Raw genomic sequence first — 17,027 nt, forward strand, 5'->3', positions numbered from 1 at the left:
CTAAATCTTCATTTACAATTTCAGATGGACGCGAGTAGACGCGCTTAGAAATCAGCATTTCAATTGGATTTCTGGATAAACAGACCACAGCATAATTATGTTCAGTAGTATTGTGTGAAACCTAATATGAAAATCCAATTATTCTGTCTTCTTCGTTGTTGGATTTTCGGAGACAGGAGTAAACTTACATTAATACATTGATGGTCATGCAATAAATTAATAAGTATTGAATGCAACTAACTGCCACCTAAGTAAAGTCACCACAGAAAACTAGATGGCGTTGGCTGTCATTTGACTCGCAGTATGAAACGGTCGCTCGTTTTTCCTTAAAAGACCAATCTATTCTCGTGTATGTGCTTGAGTGCAGTTTCATAATAAAACCTTAATGATGTCTGCGACAAAGATTAAGATACGCCCTGTTTTGGTTCCATGTTATGAAAACGAAAAAACATAATAAAATATACGACTTTATTACGAATTTTGTTAATACATCACGATTTTAGAAACAAACATCAGGTAAACTATAGTCAACGGTTGTATCACAGTCTTTAATTGAAACAACGCTTTTGTTATATTCTACGGACATTTCAAAAGCATCACGATCTTCAGTTAATTTGTCAAAGAAGTAACTTGTATTGACTTTACTTTGTCGCGAATTGTTTAGACTTTGTTTAAAATTAAAGCTACTTCTTCTAATCGGGCTACCGTTTGGCGTAGAACAATGATTATGAATTTCATTCAATACACTTTTCCGCAGCACTGATTTTCGAGGCGTTGAAAACTTATTTTGGAAAACAAGTCTTACTAAATTATTGTTCATTTTAGCAGTTTTAGCGTGTGATGTTCTAGAGACGATATTGTCTATGATATCGGATAAATCATTTTCATTGTCATCATCGTCTATGGTAGCGTCTAACATACTAAGCAGATGATTTTCTTTATCATCGCATTTTATGGGGTTTTTTTCACACTGAAATGAATTTGCATCCAAAAATTCACGATACATGTCCTCGGGTGCGTCCTTAATCGACATATTTTTAAGACTACATCTCAACGAATTCACTGTACTTCCTATGGACTTTTTGCGTTTCTTGGCTATAAAACTCTCGATTGTCTTTTGTTTCTTCTTTGAGTTTGTCTTCAGTTTTCTTTTCAGTCTATTTACCGACACGCTCAAGTTGGCTTTGCTAGAGTTGAGATCACACGCTTTTGTCGATAAGTCGATATTTCTGAACGAACCGCTAAGATTGGCCACATCAGTATCGATAACTTTTTTAGTCTTTTTAGTGTATTTTCTCTTTGGTTTCTCGGGTTGATTGTCGTCTTTCTTCTTTTTTGCTCGTGTCTTCTTTTCTTTTGGTGGTTTCTTGATAGACTCTTCATATGCTTCTACGAGTTCTGGATAGTACTGGCGCATAAGGTCCTGCCTTTCTATTGTTGTCCATACTGACTGTGGGTCCGCATCCTCTGTAGCAATGAAAATAGGACTTTCAATGTCATATTATTTATAGTTAATAATCAGTATAATCACATAACTCAATAGTAAATAAACTTAACTAAACTAAATAAACACTTACCATCAAACTGGTCATCTGGTATTATGCCTTCATACAGGCCATCTATATCCTCCCAAATAACTTCATAGCTGGGGACACCTGCAAGAAATTTTGTTCTTATTATTTTAGCATCTTCGATATAAGAAAGCTTTTTATCCGACTGCGCCAGAAGGAGGGTTATGTTTTTAGTATTCTTACCTCTAGGGTGTCTTTTCTTTTTTATAACCATAGGTTTAATTGTTCTGCGAGGTACATTTTCTTGAAGATGCCACTTGGTGAGCAAAGGTAGAAATTTTTCAACGCAATATTTCTCCGACCATTCTAGTTTGTTTGACATAAGTTTCTGCAAGGATAAAACAAACTTGTTATTATAAATTATTTTTATTTTAATAGCACTGTATGTGTATTGAAATTACTACTACAAAGCATGGGCGATCTCTGCACAGAACTAATCCCATCAGTAACTCTTTTAGCCAGGGTCTACAATTTTGCTCCAATGAAACCCAACCAGTGAAGGTTGAGACTACTCAACCAATGCCAAACTATACGAGGGGATATCTGACTGTTTTGGAACTCGCAGTAATTTTAATGGGAAGAATGGTGTAGTTCAAAGTATAACATCAGGAGCCTCCTCATTGCTACAAAAACCTCTATTTAATACAAAAATCTTACCATAAATTGTATCAAACTAGGAGGCGTGGCCTTCATGCGTTCAACGTCTATTTGTTCCGGGATATTGTTGAGGAACTCCTTCATAACCTTTGGTTCCGGGAACGGCATACCGCAGGAAACTGCGCGGGAGCGGAGCGATAACTCTCGCTTCACTTCTGCTACTTTTGCTCTGGTGAATGGAGAGTTGTAATCAGAGAATTGAGGTTAATGTCTACATTGCTACGTGACATGGGAAATGATTTTAAGGCCCGGTTTCCACCTAGGCGGAGCGGAGCCGAGAAGTGTCGGGCCGTCAAATTTTTCTATAGAATAGAATAGTGGAAATAATAAATTCGGATTAGTTATTCAACACACTTTTCTGCTCTGCTCCGCTTTGGTGGCCGATTTCCACCTTACGTGGCTCAAATGGAATAGCCATTTGATTCTTGAGGTGCGTGCGCAGCTGTTATTAACCTTTTGTTAATTAAATGGCAGCACAAAACTTACTTATGTCCCAAGTCACTGCACCCCTTGTTAGTGCCACAAACGGGACAGCCATTCTTGAGGTGCGTGCGTCCCACGTGCCCGCAGCGGTCGCAGCGGCCCGGCGCAGACGCCCAGCGGGACAGCTCCTCGTAGCGGTCAGGGTCACTCACCCAGGATATTAACTTACTTATGTCCTAAGTCGCTGCATCCCTTGTTAGTGCCACAAACGGGACAGCCATTCTTGAGGTGCGTGCGTCCCACGTGCCCGCAGCGGTCGCAGCGGCCCGGCGCGGACGCCCAGCGGGACAGCTCCTCGTAGCGGTCAGGGTCACTCACCCAGGATATTAACTTACTTATGTCCTAAGTCGCTGCATCCCTTGTTAGTGCCACAAACGGGACAGCCATTCTTGAGGTGCGTGCGTCCCACGTGCCCGCAGCGGTCGCAGCGGCCCGGCGCGGACGCCCAGCGGGACAGCTCCTCGTAGCGGTCAGGGTCACTCACCCAGGATATTAACTTACTTATGTCCTAAGTCGCTGCATCCCTTGTTAGTGCCACAAACGGGACAGCCATTCTTGAGGTGCGTGCGTCCCACGTGCCCGCAGCGGTCGCAGCGGCCCGGCGCGGACGCCCAGCGGGACAGCTCCTCGTAGCGGTCAGGGTCACTCACCCAGGATATTAACTTACTTATGTCCTAAGTCGCTGCATCCCTTGTTAGTGCCACAAACGGGACAGCCATTCTTGAGGTGCGTGCGTCCCACGTGCCCGCAGCGGTCGCAGCGTCCCGGTGCGGTCGCCCAGCGGGACAGCTTCTCGTAGCGGTCAGGGTCACTCACCCAGGATATTAACCTGTTGAAAAATAATCTTTTATTTAGGGCCCTCGCCCACGGCGTTTACGAAACGCGCGACAGCATCGCTAATGCACTACAGAAGTGATGCCAACGCGCTACTAACGCGCTACAGCAGCGCGACTGCATCGCTACAAAAAGTCGCCGTGGACGAGGACCATTAAATTTATTGAAATAAGCAATAAATTCCGAAGTATATTTTTTTGTGCAAATAAGTATACTTACCTAGGAATAATGTCTGTTTCGTCGACAGTGTGAATAAATGCAACGGCAGTGTTTATCGAGGATCCACATGCGCCTACGCCGTAGTCGCACCCGCAGAGCATAGCTAGCGCCACCATTTTATTGCGGCCAAATCCTGAAACAAGTGATATGATAGTTACTGATAGGTTTTTTACGATTAGCCAGTCAACATAATGGTGTGGACTGACACTTGCCTTTACCATAGCGTTGCCTACTCTGCCTAATGGTTAATCCAGCCCTGTAGGCTCCTATAGTCCAAGGCCAATGTATCATCTAAAGGGAAATTCTCTCAAACGTAAAAGAATCCAGTGCCCAATCTCAAAAATATACCTATGGTTGATATTGGTTGATAGGATATTTGATTGTAAACCTACCGTTAGCCCTCAACATCTTGTCGGCGTCATAGCAGTCCACGGAACCTTGCATGGCGCCGCCGCCCGCCGCGCTCGACACGCTAAAGTTGCGGTACACGCGCCGCGCACCATACGCGAAGCAGTCCGAGTCTTGCGATATCACTGCGTCCACTAGCTGGAATGTTCGTTTTATTTATTATAGCACTTAACAATCTTATTTAATTAATTTGTATTTGCTTTGTGGTCCCTCTTGAAAAAATTTCTTTTTTTTATCCACAACGAGGAAGCTCTTGGCTTTATCTCACCTGATGGTAAGTGATGATCAGGCTGACATCAATGTAAAAACTGTATTACTATTCTATGTCAGTGAGAAATCAAGTTTAACATTACTTTTTTGTACATTAAGAGATCTAGAGCAAGGCTTCCCAAACTGTTTTTTGATTAACAACACCCTTTGAAATTGTTGGGAACCCATTTTATTGAAACTTATTAAAACATTAAAATATTTTTAATCTACATATAAAAATGTAAGTAAAATACAAACACCTTGGGCGTTTAGCTGGGCACAAGTAGCTTCAGCCTCTCCTCTTCCTTTTATACATTGTACACCCATGCATTTCAGCAGCGATTCACACTAAAAAAAAAATTCCCTAAAGATTAATAAATTGAACTAGCAATAGCATTTATTCAGCCATTATTTTACTGAAATAAAACAGGTTTATTCATACTTCTTTGAGAACATTTTTGAACCTTTTCCTTCCCACATCTGGCCGTTTATTTTTAACAGCAGCTTCAGACCGAGGTGCTGCACCTCGGAACTGAATGGCATTCCGAGCGGCCATTACATCGCGTTTCAAGTCTGGAGCATCACCTTCAAGCACGAAAATCGGATTTATATCTGCTAATAACAGGTAGATTGTTCTGAAGAAAAGATTTCTGAAAATTAAACAAGTTTCATTAGAACCAACAATAAACACATTCCAGATGTAGTTTACTCTATTCATAAATTAATAGTTCTACTCTTTCATTTTGCTACGGTGAAATGTTTACTTAAAATACAAATTTTAATTTACCTGAGGTATAATTTTGGTTGTACATAATAATCTGTAACATTTTGACTGTCGCATACCCATCCTGATAGATCTACTGCTATAGTTTCACCACGTATCTATAAATTAATAAGAGAATTAATTCATTTTCTCTAATGTTGTTAGAAAGCTATTAGCTTAGATTAGCTTTATTAATCTAAGGCTGTTAGGTTTAATTCCATTTAATAACCTCATGTAACGACTTCTTCTCACTGTAAGGTGTTAACACGGTCCACAATCCCTTAATACCCATATCCGTAGGCGTAAATTAATAGAATAAATTATCATTAATAATTACAAACAAAAAATTCAAACCACCAATTTTCAAAAAACAACAAACAACTAAAACAAGGCTTTTCGAGCCCGCGGTATACTTACTATGGAAATATAATGACAGCTTGATTTTTATTGGTCAAAATAAATTCTTATCTATTTTTAATTGGAGAGTTTTATTTGCTTCCAAGGCCGCATTCAATAGAAGCCTCTTCACATTGGCTGCGTTCAGCCGATAATATTGTTAGAATTTGCTAGCAAAATGGCGATTGCCATCTTGCCATGGCAACCGCCGAAAACTTCAGCATGTTTTCGGCTAGGACACGTTTGCTAAACTCCAAAAAAGTGACGTATCCAATACATTTTTTTTACGGTAACAGCCAAAGAGCATAAAAGAGTAAGAGACGGCACTCCATAGATATTTTTTGAGCTCACGCACACATATGCATTTTAGAGAACGACCCGCAAATCTTTACCAACCGCACAAACTACAGGCGGAGCTACCAACATAATGCCTTATTTTCTGACAGTATTAGTGACGTTCGTAATAACTTATCGATTATCGATACTTTGCTAGGGTTGTAATTGCATATCGATATCTAGTATAGGAACCTTCAATATTTTAATGATTACTATTTTTATTTTATACTATGTGTAAGTAAAACGAAGTTTTGTAACGTAAATTATTTATTTTGAAATAAAATAGGTATATTACAATAAGTATTGAACATGACATAGCAGTTGTAGGCATGAGGAATTATTGAAAATTATAACAAAGTACAGAAATGATAATTTTGTAAACTTTTATTTTCACAACTTTTTCTAAGAAAAAATAGGATTTTTATTTATAAACATCTTTAATTTTCTTATCAGCTGATCGAACCTCAGCCTCAAGATTACTTTTCAATGCTTTGTTGCTGTGCTTTTTTACTTTTGTCAGCAAAATTGTTTTCACTTTTTATGAAGCTGTCATTAATGATTTTACAACTTTTTCTTAGAAAAAGGTAACTTAATATTTTAAACATCTTATCATAAATTTCTTTATTATGTTGTTGACATATTTTAAACCAACTAAAATTACAATTTGTACTCAACATTAAGAAAATGAATTTTCCAACATTTTCCATATATATCTGGTCGGCAATATGGTCATGATAAAATTGTTTAGCTTCATTTACGGTGGTACATAATTGAATTGTTGGATAAACGAGACTTTTTTTATCATGCCACCATTCGCGAAGAGATATATATGCATACAAATCATTGTCAACAGGAGTTTTCACGCTCAAACACTCTTCACAAATTAAACAAGAACTGTTCTGTAATAGTTTGGCAGCTAAATACCCGCTTACATATACTACTGGTTGGTTTTCAAGGCTACACAAATTTTCAATGGGCTGTTCTAAGTTTTCAGGGTCCGGGATAGACAACACAGGATAAAATTCAGTGTCTGTGGAATCTTGAACATTAATTTTTATTTCTGTTGTTTTTAAATTAGTTTTTAAAATGTCTTTATATTCCAGCATATGTTTATTGTTGTCTGCTTCACAATTAGCACTTCTGCTATGAGGCACTTTCAGCCCAGTAACCATGCTTGTTTTAAGCGCTGCAGTAAAGTGAGTGATAGTGGGATTTCTATTGGTTACACTGTGTTGCCTAATGATTCCAAATAAGTTTTCCAGAGAGTCTTGGTTGAACTGACTAAGGTTCATATATTTAAACCCTTCGTTCTTTAACTTTTCCCAAATATCGTTTAAGGATTTGATAGATATTTGATATCCCTTTACGCATTTAACATTTTTTAGTATCGTGTTTTCTGCTGTTATAAATTTTATGGTTTTTAACTTATCAGTATAAAAGGTCCAAGACTCAATGTGATTACTTGATGTGGAAACATTTTCCCGGATCCCTTTCTTTACGTCATTTAAAGATGATGGACCATTTGTACAATCAAATAGTTTATCTAACTGTTCAATCACAAATGCTGTATCATTGCAATCAGAAACTTCTTTCCATGCCATCATTTTTAAAATAGCTGCCACGGTATTACTCAGAGCATGCGCAGCATACTTCACCCTCATCTTAGTTTTGAATGTTGGATTTACAATGGTACTAATCAGTTTTTTAAAATTTAAAAAATTTCTGTTGTGTTCTTCTGCAACTACCAAATGCCTCCATTGTGCAATTTTTCCATCGAAAGACATATTTCCACTTTTAAAGAAATTGTTTCGTAATGATTTGAACAAGTGAGGGATGTCATAGATTATAAAAATTTTGTCATTATTTACAGAGAAAAAGTTGCTATCTATGCCTTGTCCACAGTTTCTTTTTAACATGTTAAGAGCTCCTATATTTGTAGATCCCTGATCACAAACTGTTGTTAGAACCATAAATCCGATTTCTTTTAATTTTTTGATGATGTCCGATATAATTTTTGCCAGTTTTGCTGTTGATATTGTGCCTTCCACAAAATAGTGCGCAATATATTGTTTGTATTTATGTTTAGCACCCTGTATCATAAACACTAACGCATGGTCTGCAATTTTCTTTTCTCGTCCCATGTTCTCGCCCTCTCCATAATCCACGTAGCCATCCACTTTATCAGCAATTTCGTTATAAATTATCCGTTTCTTTAACGCCATCTCGTCAAATATTAACGAGCAATATTTATTTTCCTTTGGCATACTTGATGCTTTTGCCTCTAACATATCAATTATATTTTTATTTATACCAGGCTCCATTGGTATATTTTTTAAAATCCTTTGGAGCGTTTTAGTGCTTGGTAGCGTAAACAGCTTTTGCATATAGCGGTATGCTTTAGGGGACCGTTTAAATATAGCCAAAGCATATATTTTGTTGGCTAAAGTCCATCTTTTTCCTTGTGACTTTTTTTTGTTATTCTGCACTACATCCTTTACTATAGTCCGATTTTTAATTCGACGGAATTCTGACAGCTGTCATTTTTTGACAATTCAGATGTAATAAGCCTTTTTTGCTTAGAATTAATAATAAATAATATTAAATTAAATTTCATCAAGTACAACTTACAAGAATGAACTATTGTTTGTATTGTGAATTCAATGTACACTAATTATTATGTACATTTTAGAGATTAAATAGAAAAAAACGTGTTTTTAACACAGTAAAACAACATATTAACATAAACGAAAATATGTATTGATCATCAATCATCATTGTCGTCATCATAATCAACTTGGATTATAAAATTGGCATCTTGTTAAATTGATTATTTTATGAAGCTAAGATTTTATTAACAAAAGGATTTTCATAAAAAAGGTTTGTAACCCATGGATTATTGGGCAGGGATTCCAGTAATAGAAAAATAATTTCCCAATTTTTTTTGTAACTTCCATAATATGATAATAAAAATTCAAATTACCATTTTGAAATGATCAGTACATTTTTAAGCCTTAGTTTTTCAAGTGAAACCTTAAATTCAAGAAAGGATTATTTTTTAATTTGTGAAAATGCTCTCCATTCTTAGTGGGAATGTTTCAATGTTGACAACACTTCTGAAATGTCAAAATTCCGTCGAACTAAAAATCAGAGTTTAACGATGTCAGCACTTCCGAATCTAACTTGTCTAAATTCACTCTTGACTTCGCTATATTCCTTATTGTTTTTTTTTGCATTTTGTAACTGTCGCCAAAGCCTCTTCTCTTTAATTGTAAATGTTGATGAAGTGTCTGTAATAAAAACATTTCCATTAGTAAAAAAAACAACATTAAAGCAAATTGAATTGAATATTGGTTAATTAATCAGCAATTTTACTTAGTTTTTTAAATTAGGTATGTTTTATCTTACCTTTCATTTCAATGTTTTTCTTAGGTCTTTTATAACTGTGGACTAATATTTCTGCCTGTGCATCTTGATGGCAAATGTTTTTATCATCTGAAATATTATAAATATGCAAATTAGTTTAAAATTTATTTTGTTGTTTTATGAAACATATTATTTCCAAATCAATCAATCATTATCAAGTTTTAAAAAAATGCAAAGACAGGATAATGATAGCTCTTCTCATAAAATATGAAGCGTGGGCCCACCTTCTTCAATAACAATGACATAATATTAAATTAAAGGCATTTAGAGGTTTTAATGTTCTGCATTCTGGATGCGGTCTGCGGGTATGTCAAGACAATCTGTAAGTGGTCGTGATAAGGCAATCAGTCACGTGTGCTTTGCGTTCTTTGTACGTATCCGCACGGTCAAATCGCATTAATATAAAATGTACAGAAACCTAGAATGTTGTACATAATAAGTTCATTTTGACCTGACTGCAGACTGCAGAACGCATCCAGGGTGGCATTCTTTAGTTTGAGGGAAGGCATATTTTAGAAGGTAAATAATTAGTTTGTACACTTACCATGAGTAATGGGTTTATAGGTCATATGTTCTGGTGCATTGGAAGTAGAAGGAAGAGGTTCAAAAGTTGTTTTCGCAGAAATACCAGAATCTGGTATATCCACAGCTCCCAAACATGTTGAATTTAGTTGTTTGGTTGTAGTTGTAAGGGGAACTGAAAGCAGATAATGAAATGTGAATTGGGTAATAAAATGTCATGTTCTTACCCAACTTTAGGGTACAATCAGTCTAGTACATGTCTTGCTCACATTAAAAATTACTAGCTTATAAATATTATATTAAACTAGCTGACCTGGCTAATTAATGTAGATTGCCTAAAATTTTTCAAATTGGTCCAGTACTTTTTTTGAAGAATTTGTATTACACAAATTACTAAAGTCCCTCTAACTCAACACACATTCTAAGCTAAATTGTGTTAAGCTAATGGGTTTACTACAATATTCAAGCTGTGGGGTTCTAACCCGCACTTTAGGCTATCTTGGCTTCGAGTTACGGAGCCGATCAAATACAAACAAACAATTAAATATTTCCTTTTTATATTATTAGTATAATTTTAGATAAACATACCTCGTTCAACTGGATTTGACTTCTTTGGAATGCAATATGAATGATCATAAAGAACTGTAACAAAGTATAGATATAATTAATAATTGAAATTATATATTATTTATTGATAAGCATACAACACATGTTTGTGGTTACAAAGAAAGAACCTTGTTAAATTGCATTCGGTTGGTTTGTTTTGGAAACCAAAGAAAATTAATTAAGACATCTAAATAATTCAGAAAAATTGATAGATAGTAAATTAAATTTAAAAAAAATAATTGAAGTCATCATCATACCTGTCTTGAGGTTTTCTTTATTGGAGTCTTTTACATGAAGAGGAAACTCTGTCAAAACTTCATCTGGCAAGATGGGATTTCTCAATTCCAGTGTTGGAATAGCTGAGTTCTTCAGCCGAGTTCCTTTGGCATTGAAGGATTCAGGAGTGAAGTGCCCACCACAAACAAACTTCAGTTGGTGTAACTTTTCAATAGGTACATATGCTAAGTCTTCTATGCCAGCATTTTTAACCCACATTCGACAACTGAAATAAGAAATACCTATTAGAAAAGAAAAAGAATAACAAACTGAAATTTATTCATCAACTAATTTCTTTTAGTATTGTTATGCAATTCATTTACAGAGTACGAAACAAAATACTGAAATTAAAAATTGGTTATGGTTATTTACTGTATGATTAAAAATATTAATCCCAGCCTTTAAGTTTACACAATCAGTAAAATTATCTTGTAATAAATGAGTGTTATTAGAAACTTACCGGTCAGAATCCAGAGGAAACCTACTCAAAAGTAAGGGTGATCCACCACGACTTCGCCTCTTATTACAAATAACGCACTTCTTGTTGTTTCTACTCTCCATTATCAGTAGAAGCCTAAAATGAAATAGGTATTAATTAAACAAAGCCTATAATTTCTCTCCAACCAGTGTCAATGCCCTGGTTCATGCATTTACCAGTTTTGAAAGTACATTTACATTTTCATCACATAGGGTTGTTTTTAATGAAAAATAGATTTGTAATAGATCTAATATTTCAAGTAAGTAGATAACATACCCATTAAACAGAAAAGTAAATAAGAGTTTAAACTTCTGTAGAAGTTGAAACACAGCTTATTTAAAAGAGTCTCTATCTCACAAAAAACATAACACTGAACAGCAAACTTTATCACGCCCGATACGGAGGAACTTAATCAACTCAACGTAAACGACAGAAAAGTTTATTTACAGTAATATTGCACCAAATCTGAGAAAATAACTTCACACGAATCAATTCGCCGGTTAAAAACTCAAACTCAATTGACAGACATTTTTTTTCATTTGTCAAACTAACAAAACTACCAACATAAGGACACTAACAATTATTTTTAGTATGGTGGTATTGATCCGCGGGTTCCCCTGCTATAGTGAAATCAATCCAAAATGCACTTTATTGCTTAAGGGATAAGGTTGTATATCAATTGCTACATATAGAGACTAGTTTTTGTATGAGAAGTGTCTACCCACTGGTAACAGCACTTATCGCTAAAGGGACGCCATTTTACTTGCTAACGCTATTTTCCGCCAAACGCCCCCATTTATTCAATATAACCATCGACGTTTATCCTATGGACCGGGGTACCTCGGTACATTCACGATTTGGGAAAGGAACATGGCCGCAATATAATGGGAAACAACTGAAACAAGATGAAAAATGTTTGTGTTTGTGTGTGTATTTACCACCACCAGTGCAGTGGGTCTAGACGATTTTTGAATCCGTCAAAACTCAAAACTCCATAAAAAAGGGCTTTCGACCATCTTTTAACTGGTGTGTGATTATAAAGTGAACTTTGTCTAGACCCACTGGTGGAAGTGGTGGATCCTTAGATTAATAAAACCTAGATGGATAGTCTTCATACAAACGCTTCGTCAAGAGTGAGGCAAAAATCTTATGTCATTAGTGTCAATTTTGTTGGGGAGTGTAGACAGTGAAGGCGATTTTCCCGAAAGTAGGGAAATTTTTAATACGTTTTTAATTATTTTATAACTAACAAAAACAAAACGCATCATGTACTTACTTATTTATTGAATTCAAAGTACCTACCTAATTACAATAAGATAAATCGACTGAAAAGTCTCGATTTCATAAAAAAGGAAGTGTATTTGTACGGCGAACAATTGGGAAATAAATTTTCTTGTTACTGGTATCATTCCCGTATTTAATTTTTGAAAGCCAAATTCAAGCAAAATACGCGTCGAATCGTAGTACTTACTTATGAAATGTAACACTGGTCACTTTCTTTAGTTTTTCTGATGTATTTAGACACCCTTTCACAGCACAAACCGTCTTAATTAATTAAAAGTCGTCGGACGTGTTTACCAATTTTTCACTTTGACAGGTCATGTGACGTTTACGAGTAAGCCATTCTGGCTTACTAAAATCTGCCTCACCTTTCGTGCACTGACTATCTATCTAGGTTTTATTAATCTAAGGGTGGATCTAAAAGTGCCACTTGGTATTGTCTAAGGGGGATTATATTGCGGCCATGCTGCTCCGTTCCCACAACGCTGCAACGTGTATGTACAGAGCCCCGATTACACGCTTCTCGATTCTGCGATACGATTGGTCGTTCAACAGCGTACGTCAGCTGTTTTGACCAATCGTATCGCAGAATCAGAAGCGCGTCTGGATTGGACACGTTAAAAATTACCGTAATCGGGGCTCTGAGCACGTTTATTATTTTATAGCTATGCCCGGTTCATAGTTTATACTTTATGTCTCTTACCCTCTCAAGTTAGTGTCAAAACTGTCAAACGTCATCGGTACATTTTTGTTGTTTTTTTTTTTTTTTTTTTTTTTTTTTTTTATGGCTCGCGCGGTTTGCGCATTTGCCAATGTCAAGGTAGGGAAACGGATGTCAATAAAAAAGCGGAATTTCGGAATTTAGGGCTAGGATCAGTATAGGTAGGAACTGGTAGGAAGTGTTAATAGGAAATTAGGAAAACTAAACCTTTAAATTATTATTAGATAAATAAATAGAGATACATTTATATATAGAGAGGTCGTTCGTATATGAAAGAGAATTAATGCAAGTAGGAAAAGGGACACGGAGGGTCAGTAAGGAAGATATAAAAGAGGAGCGGTCATATTTAGGGCATGAAAATAGACAATGGTTTAGGTCACCCACTTCATTTGCGTCTCCACAGTCGCATTTGTCGCTATTTACAATCTTTAATCTAGCCAAATGAAAGGGGAGGCAAACATGACCCAGTCGCATACGAATGAGGCTACTAGTCCCTGCCTTATCCAGCTTCAGTTTGAAAAACCACGGTTTGAGAGGAACATGTGGTTGAATATTCCTGTAGTGTTTCGCTTTAGTTTGACTGCTGTCAGTCCATTGACTTTCCCAAGATTCCCTAAGGGAGAGTTTGGGAAGTGAAAGTAAGTCATGACTGTAATTTTTATATGGAAACAGGTCACCACAGGAAATTGCATCATTAGCTAAGCGATCGGCCCTTTCATTCCCGGGAATATTACTGTGACCAGGAATCCAACCAAATACAACTTTCAAATCTTTTAAGAAGCAATTGTATAGTAGCCGCCTGCAATCCATGATTACAGGGTAGAAAGTATTTGACTTAAAAGGGAATTTAACAAGAGCTTGAAGAGCACTTTTTGAATCAGTGAAAATAATAGTTTGTTGCAATTTCATAATTAAGATGTATTCAAGAGATTTGAAAAGCCCGAAACATTCAGCTGTAAATACAGATGTTTCTGGGGGAAATTTGATTTTTTGAACTATTTTTAATTGCTCATGATAGACTCCAACGCCTACTTGGCTATTGGTAGAATGCTTTGATGCATCACAATACATGTGTTGCCAGTTAGACCAATCCCTGTCAATCATAAAATTAAAGTTTGTGAGGGCATTTCGATCATATTTGTAAACACCCAAATCAAAATAAATCTCTGGGGAGAACATTAACTCTTCATATTTACTACAAAAAATTGGCAGATAAGAGGAACTATGGGTAGGAGCTTGCAGAGATATGTATTTACGATAACTGATTACTAGACACGGAGGAGATTTGTGATACCAGTATGAGGAAGATTCTACATATTCTAAAAGAGCTGTAAGTTTTGAATGGAGAGGGTGATTCGAAAACTGTAATGCTCGGAATAAAAATCTATCACTTAAGTATTGACGACGTAGCTTAAGAGGTGGATCGACACACTCGACTTGAAGAGCAATAATAGGGCTCGACTTCATGGCACCAGTTACTAATCGAAGAGCTTTATTTTGGATCAAATCCAATTTACGAAGCCCCACTATACTGCAGGGTTCAAGAAAGAAAGTTCCGTAATCGAGGATACTCCTGATAAGGGCATTATATAAAAGCTTTAAACAGAACGGATGAGCGCCCCACCAGACACCAGTTAGACATCTGAGAATATTTAATAGTCGCTCACATTTAGAACTGATGTAATAGAAATGCGGAAGACCTGTCATTTTGGAATCTAAAATGATTCCTAGAAATTTGGCTTCATTTTTAACCGGGATTGGTTGATTATCAAAATAAACACTAATTGGGGGTGGAAAACGGATTCTAGAAAACAAAACTATTGAGCTTTTAGGAGGGGAAAGGCTAAGGCCATTTTTGTCTAACCATGATTTTAATAGGGAGAGAGAATATGTAAGAGACTCACACATTAACTGTATATTATTACCACTAACATAGAGGAGCAGATCATCAGCATATTGTAAAATATGTGCACTGTTATTCATAGAAGGTTCTAAATCATAGCTATAGATGTTAAATAATAAAGGACTCAAGACGGAACCTTGAGGAAGGCCCTTACTTAATAACCTGGATGAGATTTTGTTATCATGAATAACATTTATAGTTCGCATAGATAAGATATTTAGGATGAAATTTACGAGCAAACCGGGAACTTGTAGTTGTAAAAGTTTACTTCTAAGAACAGTTAACAACACATTATCATATGCTGCTGTTATATCAAGAAAAGCCGAAAGAACTGAAGCGCCACATGAAAACGCCAATCTAATATCAGTGCAAAAAATGCCAATACTATCTGCACAACTCTTCCCTTTTCTGAAACCGTATTGACTCTTGCTGAGCAAGCCTTTACTCTCCATAAACCATTCCAACCGGTTTTTAATTAAGTGCTCAGCTACTTTCATAAGAATGGATGAGAGTGCAATTGGTCTGTAAGAGTTGGAGTCTTCTCGTGGCTTATGGGGTTTCAAAATTGGAATTACTTCCTGAGATTTCCATGAAGGTGGAACGCAACCAGAATTGAAAATAGAATTTACAAGAGTTAGATAATATAACAAGCTAGAATTACTAAGGTTACACAGAAATGAGTAGGGGATCCCATCGCCACCCGGCGCAGAGTCTTTAACATAAGTTAAAATTCCTTTAAGCTCAGAAAGTGAAAAAGGGTCGCTAAGAACTGTATGTTCAATGTTTGTAAATAAAAAAGCATCATTGGGTATAGAAAGATTCTCAGCAACAGAAGGTGGAGCAAGTTTATCTAAAAATTCTTCAATTAAAGTATCATTAAGAGACGGCGGCTGGGATTCTTTAAAAGCAGATCTAAATTTTCTTATGTTAGTCCAAACAAAAGAAGGGGAAACATCTGGCGAGATGGATAAGCAAAAGTTTCTCCAGCCTTCCCACTTTTTGCGTTTTAATAATTTTTTGGTATTTGACATTATTTCAACTAATAAGTTAAAATTAGCTTCTGTTGAAATAGCACAGTAATTCTTTTCCGCTTCCTTTCTTTTCCTAACAGCATCTGAGCACTCGCTATCCCACCAAGGTGGTGAGGGGATTTTATTAGTATGACGACCGTTTTTAATAGGAAATACCTGATTAGCAGATTCGATTAATAAAGAGGCTAAAGCTTCAGCACATGCTGATTGATTGTTTTCACTAACAACCGGTAGAGATGAAAGACCTTGTTCCACCTTGTCCTTAAATAGGCTCCAATCAGCTCGGTCCAGTCTGTATTTCATTCGAGGTTCGCGATTATTCACATTCCTATTAATATCTGGGAATTCAATGACAACTGGGAAATGGTCGCTGCCATACGATGAAGGTAATGTTGACCATGATAATGACGAGGCTAAATTAGTAGAACAAAGAGATAAGTCAGGAGCGCTCACTCCTTCATGAGGCGCAGTCCTGCGGGTTGCAACCCCAGAGTTTAAGATACATAAATGATTGTTATCTAAAATTTCTAAAATCCTATTACCGTAATAATTAGAACTACTACTTCCCCAAGCTTCATGTTGAGCGTTAAAATCACCCATAATAATAATAGGATAAGGAAGGTTGCCAATAATGTTATCTATTTCATCATAAATGTGGGAAGTAGGATGAGGAATATAAATTGAGACAAAAGTTATATGATTTACTGAAACTGCAATAATAGAAAAATCACTACTGTGCTGAGGAATTGGGACATGGGAAAAAGGAGTAGAGTGACTAATAAGAATAGCCACGCCTCCATACCCATCACTACGATCTTCTCTAACACAGGAAAACTTAGGCACTTTAAAAATGGAAACAGGCTTAAGCCA

At 36.4% G+C, this 17,027-nt stretch overlaps 1 protein-coding gene across 1 annotated transcript; it reads right to left on the bottom strand.

Annotated features, from left to right (window-relative positions):
- Positions 1 to 451: 451 nt before the first annotated feature.
- On the bottom strand, positions 452 to 5,504 carry LOC135077724 (flap endonuclease GEN). The gene is made up of 13 exons (XM_063972301.1): positions 5,414 to 5,504; positions 5,209 to 5,303; positions 4,864 to 5,071; positions 4,680 to 4,769; positions 4,157 to 4,310; positions 3,765 to 3,897; positions 3,379 to 3,540; positions 3,047 to 3,190; positions 2,715 to 2,858; positions 2,229 to 2,397; positions 1,755 to 1,899; positions 1,578 to 1,655; positions 452 to 1,467 (listed from the first exon to the last, which is right to left on the bottom strand). Exons 1-13 carry the CDS (start codon positions 5,474 to 5,476, stop codon positions 500 to 502), a joined length of 2,553 nt encoding a protein of 850 aa, XP_063828371.1. The 5' UTR covers positions 5,477 to 5,504; the 3' UTR covers positions 452 to 499.
- Positions 5,505 to 17,027: the final 11,523 nt, after the last annotated feature.

Source organism: Ostrinia nubilalis, chromosome 2 (assembly GCF_963855985.1).
Source record: "Ostrinia nubilalis chromosome 2, ilOstNubi1.1, whole genome shotgun sequence".
Lineage (NCBI taxonomy): Eukaryota > Metazoa > Arthropoda > Insecta > Lepidoptera > Crambidae > Ostrinia > Ostrinia nubilalis.